The sequence below is a fragment of the Alosa pseudoharengus genome, unplaced genomic scaffold (genome assembly GCF_046254945.1).
Source record: "Alosa pseudoharengus isolate Yale_2024_CS ecotype anadromous, Long Island Sound unplaced genomic scaffold, YU_APseudo_1.1 YU_APseudo_1.1_scf_10, whole genome shotgun sequence".
Taxonomy (NCBI): domain Eukaryota; kingdom Metazoa; phylum Chordata; class Actinopteri; order Clupeiformes; family Clupeidae; genus Alosa; species Alosa pseudoharengus.
In genome coordinates this window covers 40,894,245-40,908,594 of record NW_027468565.1, presented here as the reverse complement: position 1 = coordinate 40,908,594, position 14,350 = coordinate 40,894,245, and the positions used below count along the sequence as shown (strand labels likewise).

The 14,350-nt window shown below is 44.0% G+C and overlaps 1 protein-coding gene across 2 annotated transcripts; it reads left to right on the top strand.

Annotated features, from left to right (window-relative positions):
* Positions 1 to 90: 90 nt before the first annotated feature.
* Positions 91 to 11,768, top strand: gxylt1a (glucoside xylosyltransferase 1a). Of its 2 annotated transcripts, XM_076272098.1 has the most exons (8): positions 91 to 420; positions 998 to 1,093; positions 1,834 to 2,029; positions 2,481 to 2,612; positions 4,073 to 4,324; positions 4,759 to 4,882; positions 5,328 to 5,500; positions 8,986 to 11,768. In XM_076272098.1, the coding sequence occupies exons 1-8, from the start codon at positions 206 to 208 to the stop codon at positions 9,145 to 9,147; spliced, it is 1,350 nt and encodes a 449-aa protein (XP_076128213.1). In that variant the 5' UTR covers positions 91 to 205; the 3' UTR covers positions 9,148 to 11,768. The 2 variants fall into 2 exon arrangements, with proteins under 2 accessions (XP_076128213.1, XP_076128219.1); XM_076272104.1 differs by lacking the exon at positions 998 to 1,093.
* The last annotated feature ends 2,582 nt before the right edge of the window (positions 11,769 to 14,350 follow it).

The following is a 14,350-nucleotide window of genomic DNA, read 5'->3' as shown; positions in this document are numbered from 1 at the left end:
GTCTTTTAAGCAAAGACTATGCTTTTAAGTTGAAAACTCAGGTTTGTCGAGGGCGGGGTATCGTTTAATGTCAAATGTGCTTATGCTAGAAGCACACGTAAAGTGAAGTTACCTGTCACAAGCAATTGGCACGAATGCATCATGACGTTAACCCGCTGTCAGTTAATTAGCTCTCTACCAAGCTAAGATTAGTTTGGTTAATACAATGCCACGCTATTATCGTATACTTTTATTTTGCACAGTTCTGGCATTTTTCTCTGTTTTGTACGTATTTAGCCAGCTTGCCTCCTCCCTAGAGACTGAAGGTGGATTCCCCGAGAGGCGCGCTCAGCGATCCAACTCTCGAAGTGACATCAGCGGCCACAAAGTCAAGAAAGTGCCTGGGAATGAAGGCCAGTCTGAAAAGGACCGGAATGGAAGGTGCCTGGCCTAATTAACACTGCTATTAGCCCGGTAACTTGTAGCTAGAAGGCTCTGCGACTGGGCTAATTAACACTGCTTTAGGCGTTGTTATGATTCTCCTCAATTATCGTTTTGTAGACTTTGGCAAACATTCAATGCAGGTAACCGACGCTACAAATGAACGATTGCGAACATTAACAAAATGTTATGCCATATCATGGAGATGGTACATAAAGCATAATTAATATTGCTTGGCTATTTCTACAAGTTACTAGCAAACGTTAACGTTACCTTTTAAGATATGAGTTTATTACTGTCTTAATAATTCGCCTAGTTTGCCGTAATAAGCGGACCAGAAACATTTCAGTGTTGATCAGTTTTTTTCTATAGGTTATTGCTCTTAACTTTAACCTAGTTAAAGGTCAGGCCAAAGTTTGTTTTAATGGTACTTAATGGCCGTTCGCTGTAAAGCACTCGTGTGTCGAAATGTTCAGTGTCATTGGTTGAGTTATTTGTGGCATCGTGTCACAGGAGCATTTGTTTTTTTCTCGTGGAAGGTGTGTTTATGTGGAGCATGTTTTTCTTGTCCTGTCAGGTGTAAGAGTTCAGTGTCTGTGTCATACTGGAATCCCTATTGGCAAGACTCTCCTGGGGTTTGTGGAATGAACTGCTTAATGGAATCGGCCTGTAGGTAGGATGAGTTGACCAAAACTTCCAGTGATCTGAAAGAATCCACAGTGGACAGCCTAACCCCCAACTCATGGGTAATCAACCCTGCTCCTGGCCCTGGCTGTTCGGCATGCTTTTTTGTCTTTTCCTTGATCTGTCTGTCTAAACCTTTTAGTGCACCTGATCTAGTCGATAAGCTAGTTTGATGTCCCTGGGGTGAGGACTGTGAAGACTGCACTGGAGTACCCAAGTCTGGGAGATCGTCAAGGGGGTTTGGTTGGGACCAGGGCAGCAGGGGTCAGGAGCAGCGATGAAAACCTTTGTCCTAACCATTCATAAACACCACCATCCATTTGACTAGTTGGTTTTGTTTCAAGCCATTCCTAGCACATGATCCTCATTATAGTTTATTGTGAGTTGTAGAGCAAATATGTTGTTTGTCATTTGAATTCCATTAAGCACTGTGTAACAACCCAGACCCAAACCCAATATTACTAACAGTTGTTGGTTTCAGGGGTTTATGGGTTGTTTTAACTTACATATCTAATAACTAATAACAAACTCAGTTTGAGTCAAATTGTTGGGTAATTTAGCACCCATTACCCAATCTGCTACCCAATGTATTTACATAGAAGCTTAAATACCCAAGTGCACACTCCACCTGTGCCTCTCCTTGCCTGCTGCTATCTATCTGTGACACAAACCTTTCTGTTCAGATTCCTGATGTATTTAGTAGTGTCTCTTATTTAATCTGCTCTAAAGGTACACAGTGGACAAACCAGGCTCTGTGGCCCAAGAGGTCAGTCGTGTGGAGCCCATGCACCTTGCTGTGGTGGCCTGCGGCTTGCGGCTGGAGGAGACTCTGACCATGCTGAAGTCCGCCGTGCTCTTCAGCAGCAAGCCGCTGCAGTTTCACATCTTTGCTGAAGAGGAGCTGCACAGCGGCTTCACAGAGGCAGTGAGCACCAAGCCCCATCATGCTGATTCACAGTAGTCTCTGTCTTATGGGGCCAGGCATGGTTTTCACACTCCGTCACTAGACTTGGGAGACAGTTCTTTGAACTTATGGTGTTGAGTGTTGTCAGGAGTTGACAGGAGAAGAGGCCTTGATTTCCACCTAAATCCTGACCACTTCATTAAAGCACCAGTTACCATAAATTACCAAACTCCCATTACTGTGTTTCTGTTGAAAACTGCACCGCTACTTTGAAAGTCGCTTTCCCTTGTGGCTTCATAAAGAATCAACACATTTAGCCCAAATTCATTCATATCTGTTATCTGATTCATTCTGCATCATATAGCTGCTCCGTGAGACTAGTCCAGGAAGGGAAACTATTTACTGTCCAGCGTCATACCATCACAATGTGCCGAATCTTCGGTTTTCACTCTGTTGTTCTCCATCTCTTTAGCTTGAGTCCTGGCCAGCCACCTTCCAGACCAAGTTCAACTACTCAATGTATCCCATCACCTTTCCAAGTGAGAATGCAAAGGAGTGGAAAAAGCTGTTCAAGCCCTGTGCATCCCAGAGACTCTTCTTGCCTGTGAGTCCAGTTTGGACCAGTTTTCTCATCCGTATCTGTACTGAGCTTTCATACCTAATTTATTCCGAATCAAGCACTGAATCGATCGTTTTTCTCCATTGTACCTGGGTTCGTTTGTGTTCACATGGCAGCATTTATATCAGAACAAATTCTATAACAAACCCACGTGACATTAAACTTTTGTCTACAAACAAACCCACATGCGATTAAATTGTTCCTGATTGGACACATTTGACAGCTGAAGACACTATCCCGCAGTCACCTAACACTTAACCCCACATTTAACTTATTAAGAGCTCCATATGAGAGTGTGCGTGCGTGCGTGTGTGTGCGTGCGTGTTGTGTTTGTGCGTGTGTGTGTGCATGTATCTAGGCTTCTCCCACTCTCCCATTCTCGTGCGTCACACCGGTGAAGTTAGCCTAAAAGACATTCGCTTGAAATTCAAAACATAGGCTAGATAGATCTCTACTCTGTTAAAAGTTGAATAAACGTGTAGCCTAATGTGTAGGCCTACAAAAATGTAAGCATGAGGAAGCTGTTTGGCTACACTGGGCCGATTTGCCTTCTCACTGCAAACAAATCGCTCTAGAGTTCGATTGGAAACGAGCCGAGACCACCTCCTCCAAGCGGTCTCGATCCGTTTGTTTTGTTCCGAAACAGAATGCGATTGCTGCTTTCACATATACCCAATCGAACCGATCTTTGGGGGAAACGCTCCATATTCCAATTCAAAGAGCCAGGTGTGAAAGCACCCTTAGACACAAGCAGAGCCTCTATAGTACTGTATTACATATTAAATATGTTAGGTGTGATTTATTTTTTCAGTAGTTAAAAGTAGGAAAATTACTGTAAAAGTGGGAACATAATACTTAAGTTTTAGAGGGTCATAAAGTAGAAACCATGTGGAGCACCGTTCTCAACATAAGAACTAAGAAAACAAATGTACTAGCATAGTGTATGAACACACCAAGATACTTTTACTTTCTGACCCTGTATAACCGCTGAATTCGGAATATTATAGACAAAGTAATGAGTAGATATTGTAATTTCCCAACAATTAGCCACGGTTTTTATACATTGATTTTGTTAAATTTCTTCAGCTATGAGGTTAATACACGGGGGCAATTAATATGGTATTGATATGGTTTTGTTTTTTTAACTTGCATAAAACACTGTCCTGCGGTTTATACACAGTGCGGCTAATACACAGGAAATTACTAAGTGCAAGTGTTCACCGATGTTGAGAAAAGTAATGGGTAAAGACAAATATAAACAAGTATAATATAAATATAGTAACAAGTACATTATGTCTGTGTTGAGATGGGTAAAGACAAATATAAATAAACTAGTAACAAGTACATTATGTCTGTGTTGTCAGGGAAAGCTTGTGGTGGCAGCCGTACTCTTTCAACGGTTGTTCTGTTTTAGCAACTTAACTCGTAACCTCATCACTCCTCAGCTCCTGCTGAAGCACGTGGACTCTCTGCTATATGTGGACACCGACATCCTGTTCCTGCAGCCAGTGGACGAGATCTGGAACTTCCTCTCGGAGTTTAACTCCAGCCAGTTGGCAGGCATGGCACCTGAACACGAGGAGCCGCGCATTGGCTGGTACAACCGCTTTGCCCGCCATCCATACTATGGCAAAACGGGCGTCAACTCCGGCGTCATGCTCATGAACATGAGCCGTATCCGGGCCAAACACTTCAAGGTATGACGTGTCACTTCACTACGTTTCCCATCCATTTTAAAGAAAGTGTGTGTGTGTGTGTGTGTGTACAAGACAAAGCATTTACATGGAAACAATATCACTCAGAGGCTTACATTGCACAAGAGTTAAATACACACTGTTTGCAATGCCAGCTTTTGCCAGTGGGGGTCAGTATTGTCCCATTGCTATTTAGCCTGATTTGATTTCTGCAGTGGTTAGAGATGTTTCATCATGTATTCTTCCCAATGAGGGTGGCCGAAACTGTGTATATTTATTTTATACTTGCTTGCTTGTTGACATCAAATGGGGCTCCAGCTGAATACAAATGAATGTATGGCAAATCTATTTAGCTGTGATACCTCCCAGCCCACATCATGCAGTGAAATCAGGAAACAGCCATATGCATAATGCAATTCCTCTCCCCCCTCCATCAGAATGATATGACCTCAGTTCCTCTTCTGTGGGGGGAAATTCTGATGCCACTCCTGCAGAAGTATAAGCTGAACATCACCTGGGGTGACCAGGACCTCCTGAACATAATATTCCACCACAATCCAGGTATCACACACTTCTCATCGCTCCTAAACATAATATTCCACCACAAGAGTTACATACACACTGTTCCAGCTATCCAGGTATCACACACTTCTCATCGCTCCTAAACATAATATTCCACCACAATCCAGGTATCACACACATCTCTTCGCCAGGGTTCCATGACATGTCATATTGCTTCCCTTTGCTATAGTGAAAGTCTGAATATTGTACGACAACAAATCTTTTATTTGTCAAATTGAGATTGGGGTAACTCATGGCAACAAACACGTCAGAATCACATAAACATAAAAGCACCCAGGAGGTCCCTGCACCATGTTTTCTTGGCATGGTTTCTGGTATTAGTGGGGAATGTTGGCTCCCAGTTCCTAATCCTCTGATTGAGGGTTCATCTGTTCCATCTCTGGTGTGCTTCTCCTCTCCTCCTCCACCTCCTCTCTCCCTGCAGAGGGTCTGTTTGTGTTCCCGTGCCAGTGGAACTACCGCCCTGACCACTGCATCTACGGCAGCAACTGTGCCGCCGCAGAGCAGCACGGAGTCTTCGTCCTCCATGGCAATCGCGGCGTCTACCACAACGACAAGCAGCCTGCTTTCCGAGCCATCTACCAAGCCATCCAGCAGGTGAGGACGCCATACCTTCTGCCCGCCATTTAACAGTGACGACCACAGACTGGAGCAGCAGTTCCATTAATAGAACTTTCTCTCTGGTCCATGGAAAAATGGGAAAAGGCAAATGGGGAATACTGCTGAGTGTTCTGGTCCATGGGAAAAGACATGGAGGAAAAGGCAAATGGGGAATACTGCTGAGTGTTCTGGTCCATGGGAAAAGACATGGAGGAAAAGGCAAATGGGGAATACTGCTGAGTGTTCTGGTCCATGGGAAAAGACATGGAGGAAAAGGCAAATGGGGAATACTGCTGAGTGTTCTGGTCCATGGGAAAAGACATGGAGGAAAAGGCAAATGGGGAATACTGCTGAGTGTTCTGCCATCACTCTGCAGACTTGCTTTAAGGTTTACACTCAAGTCGTTAGAAAAATAAATTGATCAGTTGAAGGCTTCCTGAGAATGAAAAATTCATTGTATTGACCTACATTTAGTCATATAGCTTTTATGGAAACTCAGCCTGAAACATAATTCCATTTCCTAGATGAATTGATGGGATGTACTGCTAGTTATGAGATTAAAGTGTTGAATGCGGAAAGGAAGGCAAGGCACGGTGTTAAATGCGTGTTCCAGAGCTGTTCTTCCTTGACTGATGGGCCACTGTGACATATGACACATGGACTATCTGGCCATCAGTTCATTTGATGGGCTCAAAACCGGTGTGCTGCAGCCCAGCTGTATCTGTTGATCTGTAAATGCTAGCACCTCCCAATATGGCTTTCCGATTGCTGTCTCCTTAATGAAATTCCCTGCCTGGCCAACATTTGCCCAATGACCTCATCAGTGTGCTGCGGGCCATTGCTTTTTCTATCAGACCAAAAGTTTGCATCTGTCTAACTGAAATGGCCGAATCGATAGCCCTGTTTGCTTTGCCGTCAGTGCGCCATCGCTTATCATGTATCTGCTGCTAATCCCAGGCGCTCTCTGCTCTCTGCTGCTGCGTTGATCGCTCTTCCGGCTGAAATCCTCACGCTCCTGCTCCGGCCTCCTCCGTCATTGTTTCACCATCTGAATGTGTACAATCCATCACAGGAGGGAGAGGGAGAGAGGGAGGAAAGGGAGGAATGAAGAGCTTATTTGTCTGACCATTACGGCTGGTCCATCAGTGTGGGTGGTGAGCTTGGCCATTAGCGAAATGAGTAGGCTCGTTACGGAGAGACCTGCTTTGTTTCTCTGACCCTGCGAGGGCAGAGCGCCACTGCTCACCCTGACTGGACGCCAGGCAGACAGACCGGTGGGAGGAGCTATGCCGCTGCCTTCAACTGTCTAACCGGTCACTTGCCGTAGCAGGCGTCAAGGTACCAAGTATGAACTTTTGACAAACAAAACCAAATCATTTTAGAAATCAGAATTGTATACAAGTATTTGATTTGAAACATGCCTTCTATGCCTTGCTGCCACTGAGTGCACTTTGAGAGCAGGATTCTGTTCAGTTTGGGATAGTGTCTGTCTACAACCCCTGTTAAAGGAGCAAATGAATGTTTTGTCCCCCCTCTTGGCCACTGTCCGCACGCCAGACTCCACTCTGAGAGGGAGCAGTGGAGGCTAATGGGGTGGTGCCTTGGCTCCTCCTCTACCCTGATGCAGTTGAAGGAGGAATTTTGGATTACTAACATTTTCATGTATTAGAAGTGATTATTAATAATTTTACATGTATTAGAAGTGAATACTAATCTACATTTATTACATAGAAGTGATTAACATTTCATTTTCTTATATTCTTTGTATGCTTTCTATACATTCAATACTGTGCATCAACTTTGCTTTGTCTGTCATTTGCTCTCTCCATGTCATGATTTTCTAATAAAGGTCATGCGACCCCCTTTGTCACGAGTTAAGGGTATTCTGCCTGAGGCAGTAATATTAGGAATATCCCGACAGGAACTAGACTATGGCAAGAGAATGCTGAAGGATGTATATGTATTGTATTTGACCAATTATCTACTTACTTGGAATGACCCCCATGACTTGCGTATGGCGCATGGATCACATGCTATGTCCAAGAAGTGTATATGTATTTGTGTGTTGTATTTCTGCATGTATGAGGATTTTTTGGAAAAGACCATTGTACTCATGTGATTTGTATTACCAATGTAATTAGAGAACTTTGAGTAGTGTTACTGGAACATGCTGTTGCTAGTGACCTGCTCCCGGTATCGTGAATAAACCTGCAGTGGTTCCTCACACCTGAGTGTTTTCTCTGGATATTTTTGACCACACAGTCTCATGGGGTTGTGTTTTGGTGCCTTGGCTCCTCCTCTTCCCTGATGCAGTGTCATGGGGTGGTGTTTTGGCTCCTCCTCTTCCCTGATGCAGTCTCCATGGGGTTGTGTTTTGGTGCCTTGGCTCCTCCTCTACCCTGATGCAGTCTCCATGGCAGCAGCCCCATCCCATCCCATCCCGTCGCGGGCGCAGCCAAGCGGCCCTCCATTTGCGGCGGTTTGCTGCCATCCCCTAGTGCGGGCGTGCTCCCCAAAGACACACTAGCAGCAGGGTTCCACCGCTTTGAGGCCGGCTCATAAAATGTCCAGCCATTACAGTTCCCCACCCCCACCACCTCGTCCCACAGAAGGGCAGTAAAATGTTTAGTGCTGAGCCCACGCGGAGACTCCAGGAAGCTGCAGGCCCGACGCACCGTCCTCCACATTAAAATCAATAGGAGACAGTAAATGGTACTTTATCGCCGGCCCTGATGTGTGTGTGTCACATGCACGGGCTGTAAAGTGGGAGCACGGAGTGACCTAATGTTCGTCACAAACAACCAGTCAGATGAGGCTCCATAAAAAAGTCATTTCTCTTTATTTACAGTGTGGACTGTAAACGCAGATGCATTCTGCCGAAATGCAGAGAAGTTGGGTTGATGGAGCAGGGCTATGATCGTTGGCAGTGAGACGGCGCGTGCTGATTTAGGGCTGTTGCTGCTTTATGCCAGTCGTTTGCCTCTCTTCCTTTGCCAATGTCCTCAGGAAACTGATGGAGGTCGTAAAATGTATTATGTTGCCACTAAGCAAAGGTTTGGAACATTTTTGACTTTATGCACGACCGTATTTCTGTTAACTCCTTCCTTTTTCCAAATGACCTTAATCTCAAAGTTTGGCAAAGTTGTTAGAAAAGATCATCTGGGATCACCTTCTTTTCTAACTCCTCTAACACTGCAAACATGCTGCACACTCACCAGCCTTCCCATCAGCTCATTCTGGACTTCAGATTGACCACCATTAGTACTTTGTGTCGTCTCTCCAAATGTCTCCTAACTTACTGAAGCTTGATTTAGCTCCTCAACTGTAAGTCCTTTTGGATGACTGCATTTGCCAAGTAAGTGTAGAAGCGGTCAGTTCTCCTGAAGCGGCGCTGTTTTGGGGACTATTGAGCTCCCTGCCTGTCTGTCTGTCTGTCTGTCTGTCTAATCAGCGTTCTTCCTCTTTTCCTGCGTCCATCTCAGTACCCGTTTGGAGGTGATCCGGTTGGTACGCTGCTGCAGCCCCTGGAGGAGATGCTCCAAGACGCGTCGCACACCTACTGTGGACGAGTCAGCCACCTGTTCACCAAGCGGCTGCGGCAAAGCATCGGCCACCTCCAAGCAGGCTCTCAGAGGAGAGCGTGACCTCCAAGCAGACCCTCAGAGAGTGTGACCTCCATTCAGTCCAGGTGCCCCCCCATGTAGCATTGCGCTTGTAAGGATGTAAGGTGTGGAGCCAATTCTAGATAGAGGTAGCGGGGTTCTAGATGGAGGTAGTGGGGTTCTAGATAGAGGTTGTGGGGTTCTAGATAGAGGTAGTGGGGTTCTAGATAGAGGTAGTGGGGTTCTAGATAGAGGTAGTGGGGTTTTAGATATAGTGGGGTTTTAGATAGAGGTAGCATGGTTCTAGATAGAGGTAGTGGGGTTCTAGATAGAGGTAGTGGGGTTCTAGATAGAGGTAGTGGGGTTTTAGATAGAGGTAGCAGCGGGGTTCTAGATAGAGGTTGTGGGGTTGCACTGAGTTCTGCACTCTTTTGCACTGAGTTCACTTTGATGTTTTGTCATCCTTAGTAGTAGAGGCCAAACATATCAAGATGTGACAATCACTTTCCATCCTCTTTAGGTAGAGTTGCAGTCGCCCATGCCATCCTCTGAGTTGCAGTCGCCCATGCCATTCTCTTTAGGTAGAGTTGCAGTCGCCCATGCCATCCTCTGAGTTGCAGTCACCCATGCCATTCTCTTTAGGTAGAGTTGCAGTCGCCCATGCCATCCTCTTTAGGTAGAGTTGCAGTCGCCCATGCCATTCTCTTTAGGTAGAGTTGCAGTCGCCCATGCCATCCTCTTTAGGTAGAGTTGCAGTCGCCCATGCCATCCTCTGAGTTGCAGTCGCCCATGCCATCCTCTTTAGGTAGAGTTGCAGTCGCCCATGCCATCCTCTGAGTTGCAGTCGCCCATGCCATTCTCTTTAGGTAGAGTTGCAGTCGCCCATGCCATCCTCTTTAGGTAGAGTTGCAGTCGCCCATGCCATCCTCTGAGTTGCAGTCGCCCATGCCATCCTCTTTAGGTAGAGTTGCAGTCGCCCATGCCATCCTCTTTAGGTAGAGTTGCAGTCGCCCATGCCATCCTCTGAGTTGCAGTCGCCCATGCCATCCTCTTTAGGTAGAGTTGCAGTCGCCCATGCCATCCTCTTTAGGTAGAGTTGCAGTCGCCCATTCAAGTTAATTGATGATGGGGAAGGTCACTTAATGTACTTAGCTTTTCATCATTTCATGCTTTTTTATCTCGTCTCCTCATAACTTGCAAGGGCTTATAAATATTTGTATTTAACATTAACTGGTGGAATGGCAACAGCTAAGTCATTGTTAAGTCTTTTTCCATAAAGCCTATAATCAGATATCTTTCTGAACAGTAACAGTGTTATGGCTGTACGTTCTGTTTTTTTATTTCCTACTTTGCCGAAGAGTCATTATTCACGTATAACGTAAGTGATGAGGGGTGGTAGTCTAGAGCATTGGTTCTCAAGTTTTCTACAAAATATGAAATTGTCTTATATGGCGAAAAATGCTACAGTATCAGTATTTGCCCAATTGATCTGCTGATACGTTACATCAATACGTCAAAACACTTTACTATTAATTAACCGCCAACAAAATGAAAGTTATGTGAAGCAAACACTATGTGTTCAACACAATAGGCCTACATTTGACAAAGAAACAGCAATTCTTTAAAAAAATCCTAAATACTGTCAAAGTTTGCTAACATGACTATTGTGGTATTAGCACTCTGCTGTATGCTTTTAAAATACATATAACATAAGCATCTAACAGAAAAAAAGGCTATACAGCTATATGATTAACTTTTATGTGTTGCGATTATGAGGGGTCCTTGGAGAATTCTCCACTCCATGAAGGGTCCCCGGCCCACAAAAGTTTGAGAACCCCTGCTCTAGAGATCCTAGACTATTCCATGAATTTATTACAAAATCTCCATTGCAGCAAGAACTAGACCATTATCTGTCAGGTAACATACATTTTGCAAGTAGCCTTAAGAACAGTGTTATATTTGTTATTAATTGGTATTGGTATTAAGTTGCACCAGTTATTAACTGGTATGAGTTGTTCACGTGTGTGTAACAGAGTCTGTTGAATCTGAACTGGAACAGATACTTTGTATGAGAGTGTCTGTGTACATGTACAATTCAATGCAGTAATCAGAGCAGAAATGTCTTATATAGCCTGTGGACATTTTCAGTAATCATTGAATTACTTACGCAGTCATGTCAGCGTGTCCAGGAAGGACACTGTGGCCATCTCCTTTCAGTGAGCAGATCAATGTAATGTAAAGTCCATGTAAAGGTACGGTTTTATTTAAGCACTTTCACAAGATGATTTATTTGCTGAATTTTATGCTTTGTGTTGTACTGAGAAATGCTTTCTTCATGCTGTGAATTCCATGTGATAAAAGGAAAATCTGTGTTTATGTTGTCTGGTAAAATAGAAAAGTTTGCATAATGAAAAATCAGTCCATCCTATCACCCTGGCTCATGTGTCTAATACCAAAACCGGGATTTGTTGCACTATTGATTGAATATCAGGGTTGACATTTTCCTGTCCTAAAAAGCCAGTAGTAGAGCATGTCAAGTTAGAAACTTCTGTCTTACTTATCTAAGTACCTCACAACATGTCTCTTGTATGTTTGCCTTGAGTGGCTGTACAAGAAATGCAGTATATATATATTTTTATAATAAATGTTTTGATTCAGTCTTATTTATTGTGTCTGATTTATTTGTGTTTATGAGAACTATGGGTTCCATATTGATGTTGATGCTTCCTCCGTTGGCGGTAAGGGCTGTTGGTCTTCCAGAGCAAGACCAGTGCCTTGAGGCCATCTTGCATTTAGACTAAGATCAATGTGCTGGAGGTAAATTGTGATGAATCGTTCTCCTGATGAGGCACAAATGGCCACTAATGTGGTTTGTGTCTCGTATTAACGGAGAATAATCAAACAGAATTGGGAAGCGGTGGCAGTGTTAAGTGAATAGATCCACCAGGTGGTTGCTGGCTTAGGGAGAGCCAGGTCATGAATAATTGAAACTCCCTACCTGTTGTCTGGTCGGGAGGACTGGCATGTTTGAGAGGATAGGATTGGCATGACATGACATGCTCTGATTGCCAGTCAGAACTGGGGCTATGTGAATTGCCAACTGGCTTGTAGCCACATCAGGCACTACAAATACATGCATTTAAATGGTGTATGAAGAAGGGTCGCTTTTTAATATTTGAATGCATTATTTCTGAGTTTGAGGGACTTCTCAACACCACTGTGCACTGTATTGTGGTCTTTACTGCAAGGTATCAAGGCAGGCTTTCTTCTTAAAATATCCATTTGTTAATCATTGATTAAAGAGCAACTTGCAGGTTGGAAACCCCTATAAAGTGTAGATCATAAATGATGAAGGAACTAGATTCTCGGGGGAAAAAAGATAACTATGCAAGAAACAACATGTGTGTCATTGTGAGAAAATAACTTCTGCATCTATAAGCCACTAATCGGAAGTGAGGTAACAGAGGGCAAACAGGATGAATGATGAGTAATGGATCCTGAAGAAAAGAATGGAAACACTTCTGGAAACTAGGCTCTCTCGGAGGGGCGGGACTGTTGAGCTCAAAGATGTCGGAAATGAAGAGGTAGGCAGCTTAGACAGTTTAGTAGCGACATAAGTGGCAGTATAGCTTAGGCAGCTGTGCAAGTGTCAAAACAGTAGCCCATACTAGTGAACTAGCAAGGTAGGCTATATCATGACTAACACTAGTGAACTAGCAAGGCAGGCTATATCATGACTAACACTAGTGAGCTAGCAAGGTAGGCTATATCATGACTAACACTAACACTAGTGAACTAGCAAGGTAGGCCATATCATGACTTAACACTAGTGAACTAGCAAGGTAGGCCATATCATGACTAACACTAACACTAGTGAACTAGCAAGGTAGGCCATATCATGACTTAACACTAGTGAACTAGCAAGGTAGGCCATATCATGACTTAACACTAGTGAATTAGCAGGCTATATCATGACTAACACTAGTGAACTAGCAAGGTAGGCCATATCATGACCGCGAGCCTAAGCCTAATTATAATTAAACTAGATAAAAAATCAAAATATGACCACCGCTCAGTCCTGCAAAAATAAATAACGCTTGTCAATTTGTCTCCATCCCCTACTCTTGCCACTTTTGTGATGTAACTATGTGCTAATGTGTGTGTGTTTCGTGTATATGTGTGCTTCTCTGTGTTTGCTTGTGAGTGTGTGTGTGGGGCTAATGGGATGTTTGTGTGTGTGTGCGTGTGTGTTTTTATGTGTGTGTGTGTGAGTGTATTTATGTGTGTGTGAGTGCATGTGTACTGTGTGTGTGTGTCTTTATGTGTATGTTTATGTGTGCGTGAGTGTGTGTGTGTGTGTGTGAGTGCGTGCCTGTGTGTGGCTGATAAGGCCCCCCATGAACGGAGGAATTCTGTTCATTGGGGACCATACAATAAATTAATATTTGTGTACATTTAGTGACTGTACACCAATCGGCCTGTAGATGGCCAGACGGATTTCTGTGAATATCTCGAGAACCGTAGGGCTTAGGATGACCAAATTATTTTTGTATCTTGGTCTCCAAGGGCCATGTCAACACATCCTCATTTGAGGTGTAGCGTCACCTAGTTAAAAATGAAAATGCAAAAACGATGCATTGTAATCGCAAGTATCTTTGACTGAAAGGTTCAAAACTGCACGGAATTTGAAGTGTAGGATCATTATGACCCCATCTTCATGCATGCCAAGTTTCGTGGAATTCCGTTTATGGGGGGCCATATCAGCTACACGCACACACACGCACGCACACACACACACACACACGCTCACACACACACACACACTGTAGTTCTGAATTCTCTAGTTCTAGGTCATCAATACTCGGCGGTGACGTCCCCTCTGTTTAGGCTACCTGCACAAAACACACCCAAGCACCAAAACTCTTTCTTTTCTCAGGATAGGAAAACGGCGGACGTGATGTCCTGACAGGCTGGAATTAGTGCAACCAGCACGAACATAATGATTAACCGTTATGACTTTACCAAAAATGACAAACTTTATCTCTCACCACTGTCTAGACTAGTATCTACACCCACAACGACAGCAGAGCTCACGTGCCAATTTAAGACGTTTACCTTCTCCTACGTAATATGACACGTTTGTGGGCGAGAGAGGCATAATTAAGAGCCTGCTTAAAATGGGTACACTTTCTTCTGAATTACTGTCCGTAGGTTTTGTATAACATATTAATTTGTAAATGTACAT

Bases quoted from the DNA above. Each gene is read 5' to 3' on its own strand.
- gxylt1a (XM_076272098.1), top strand. From the start codon at position 206: ATGCCACGCTATTATCGTATACTTTTATTTTGCACAGTTCTGGCATTT. The intron at 4,325-4,758 runs GTATGACGTGTC...CCCCTCCATCAG, and splicing joins TCCGGGCCAAACACTTCAAG to AATGATATGACCTCAGTTCC. The intron at 4,883-5,327 runs GTATCACACACT...CTCTCCCTGCAG, and splicing joins AATATTCCACCACAATCCAG to AGGGTCTGTTTGTGTTCCCG.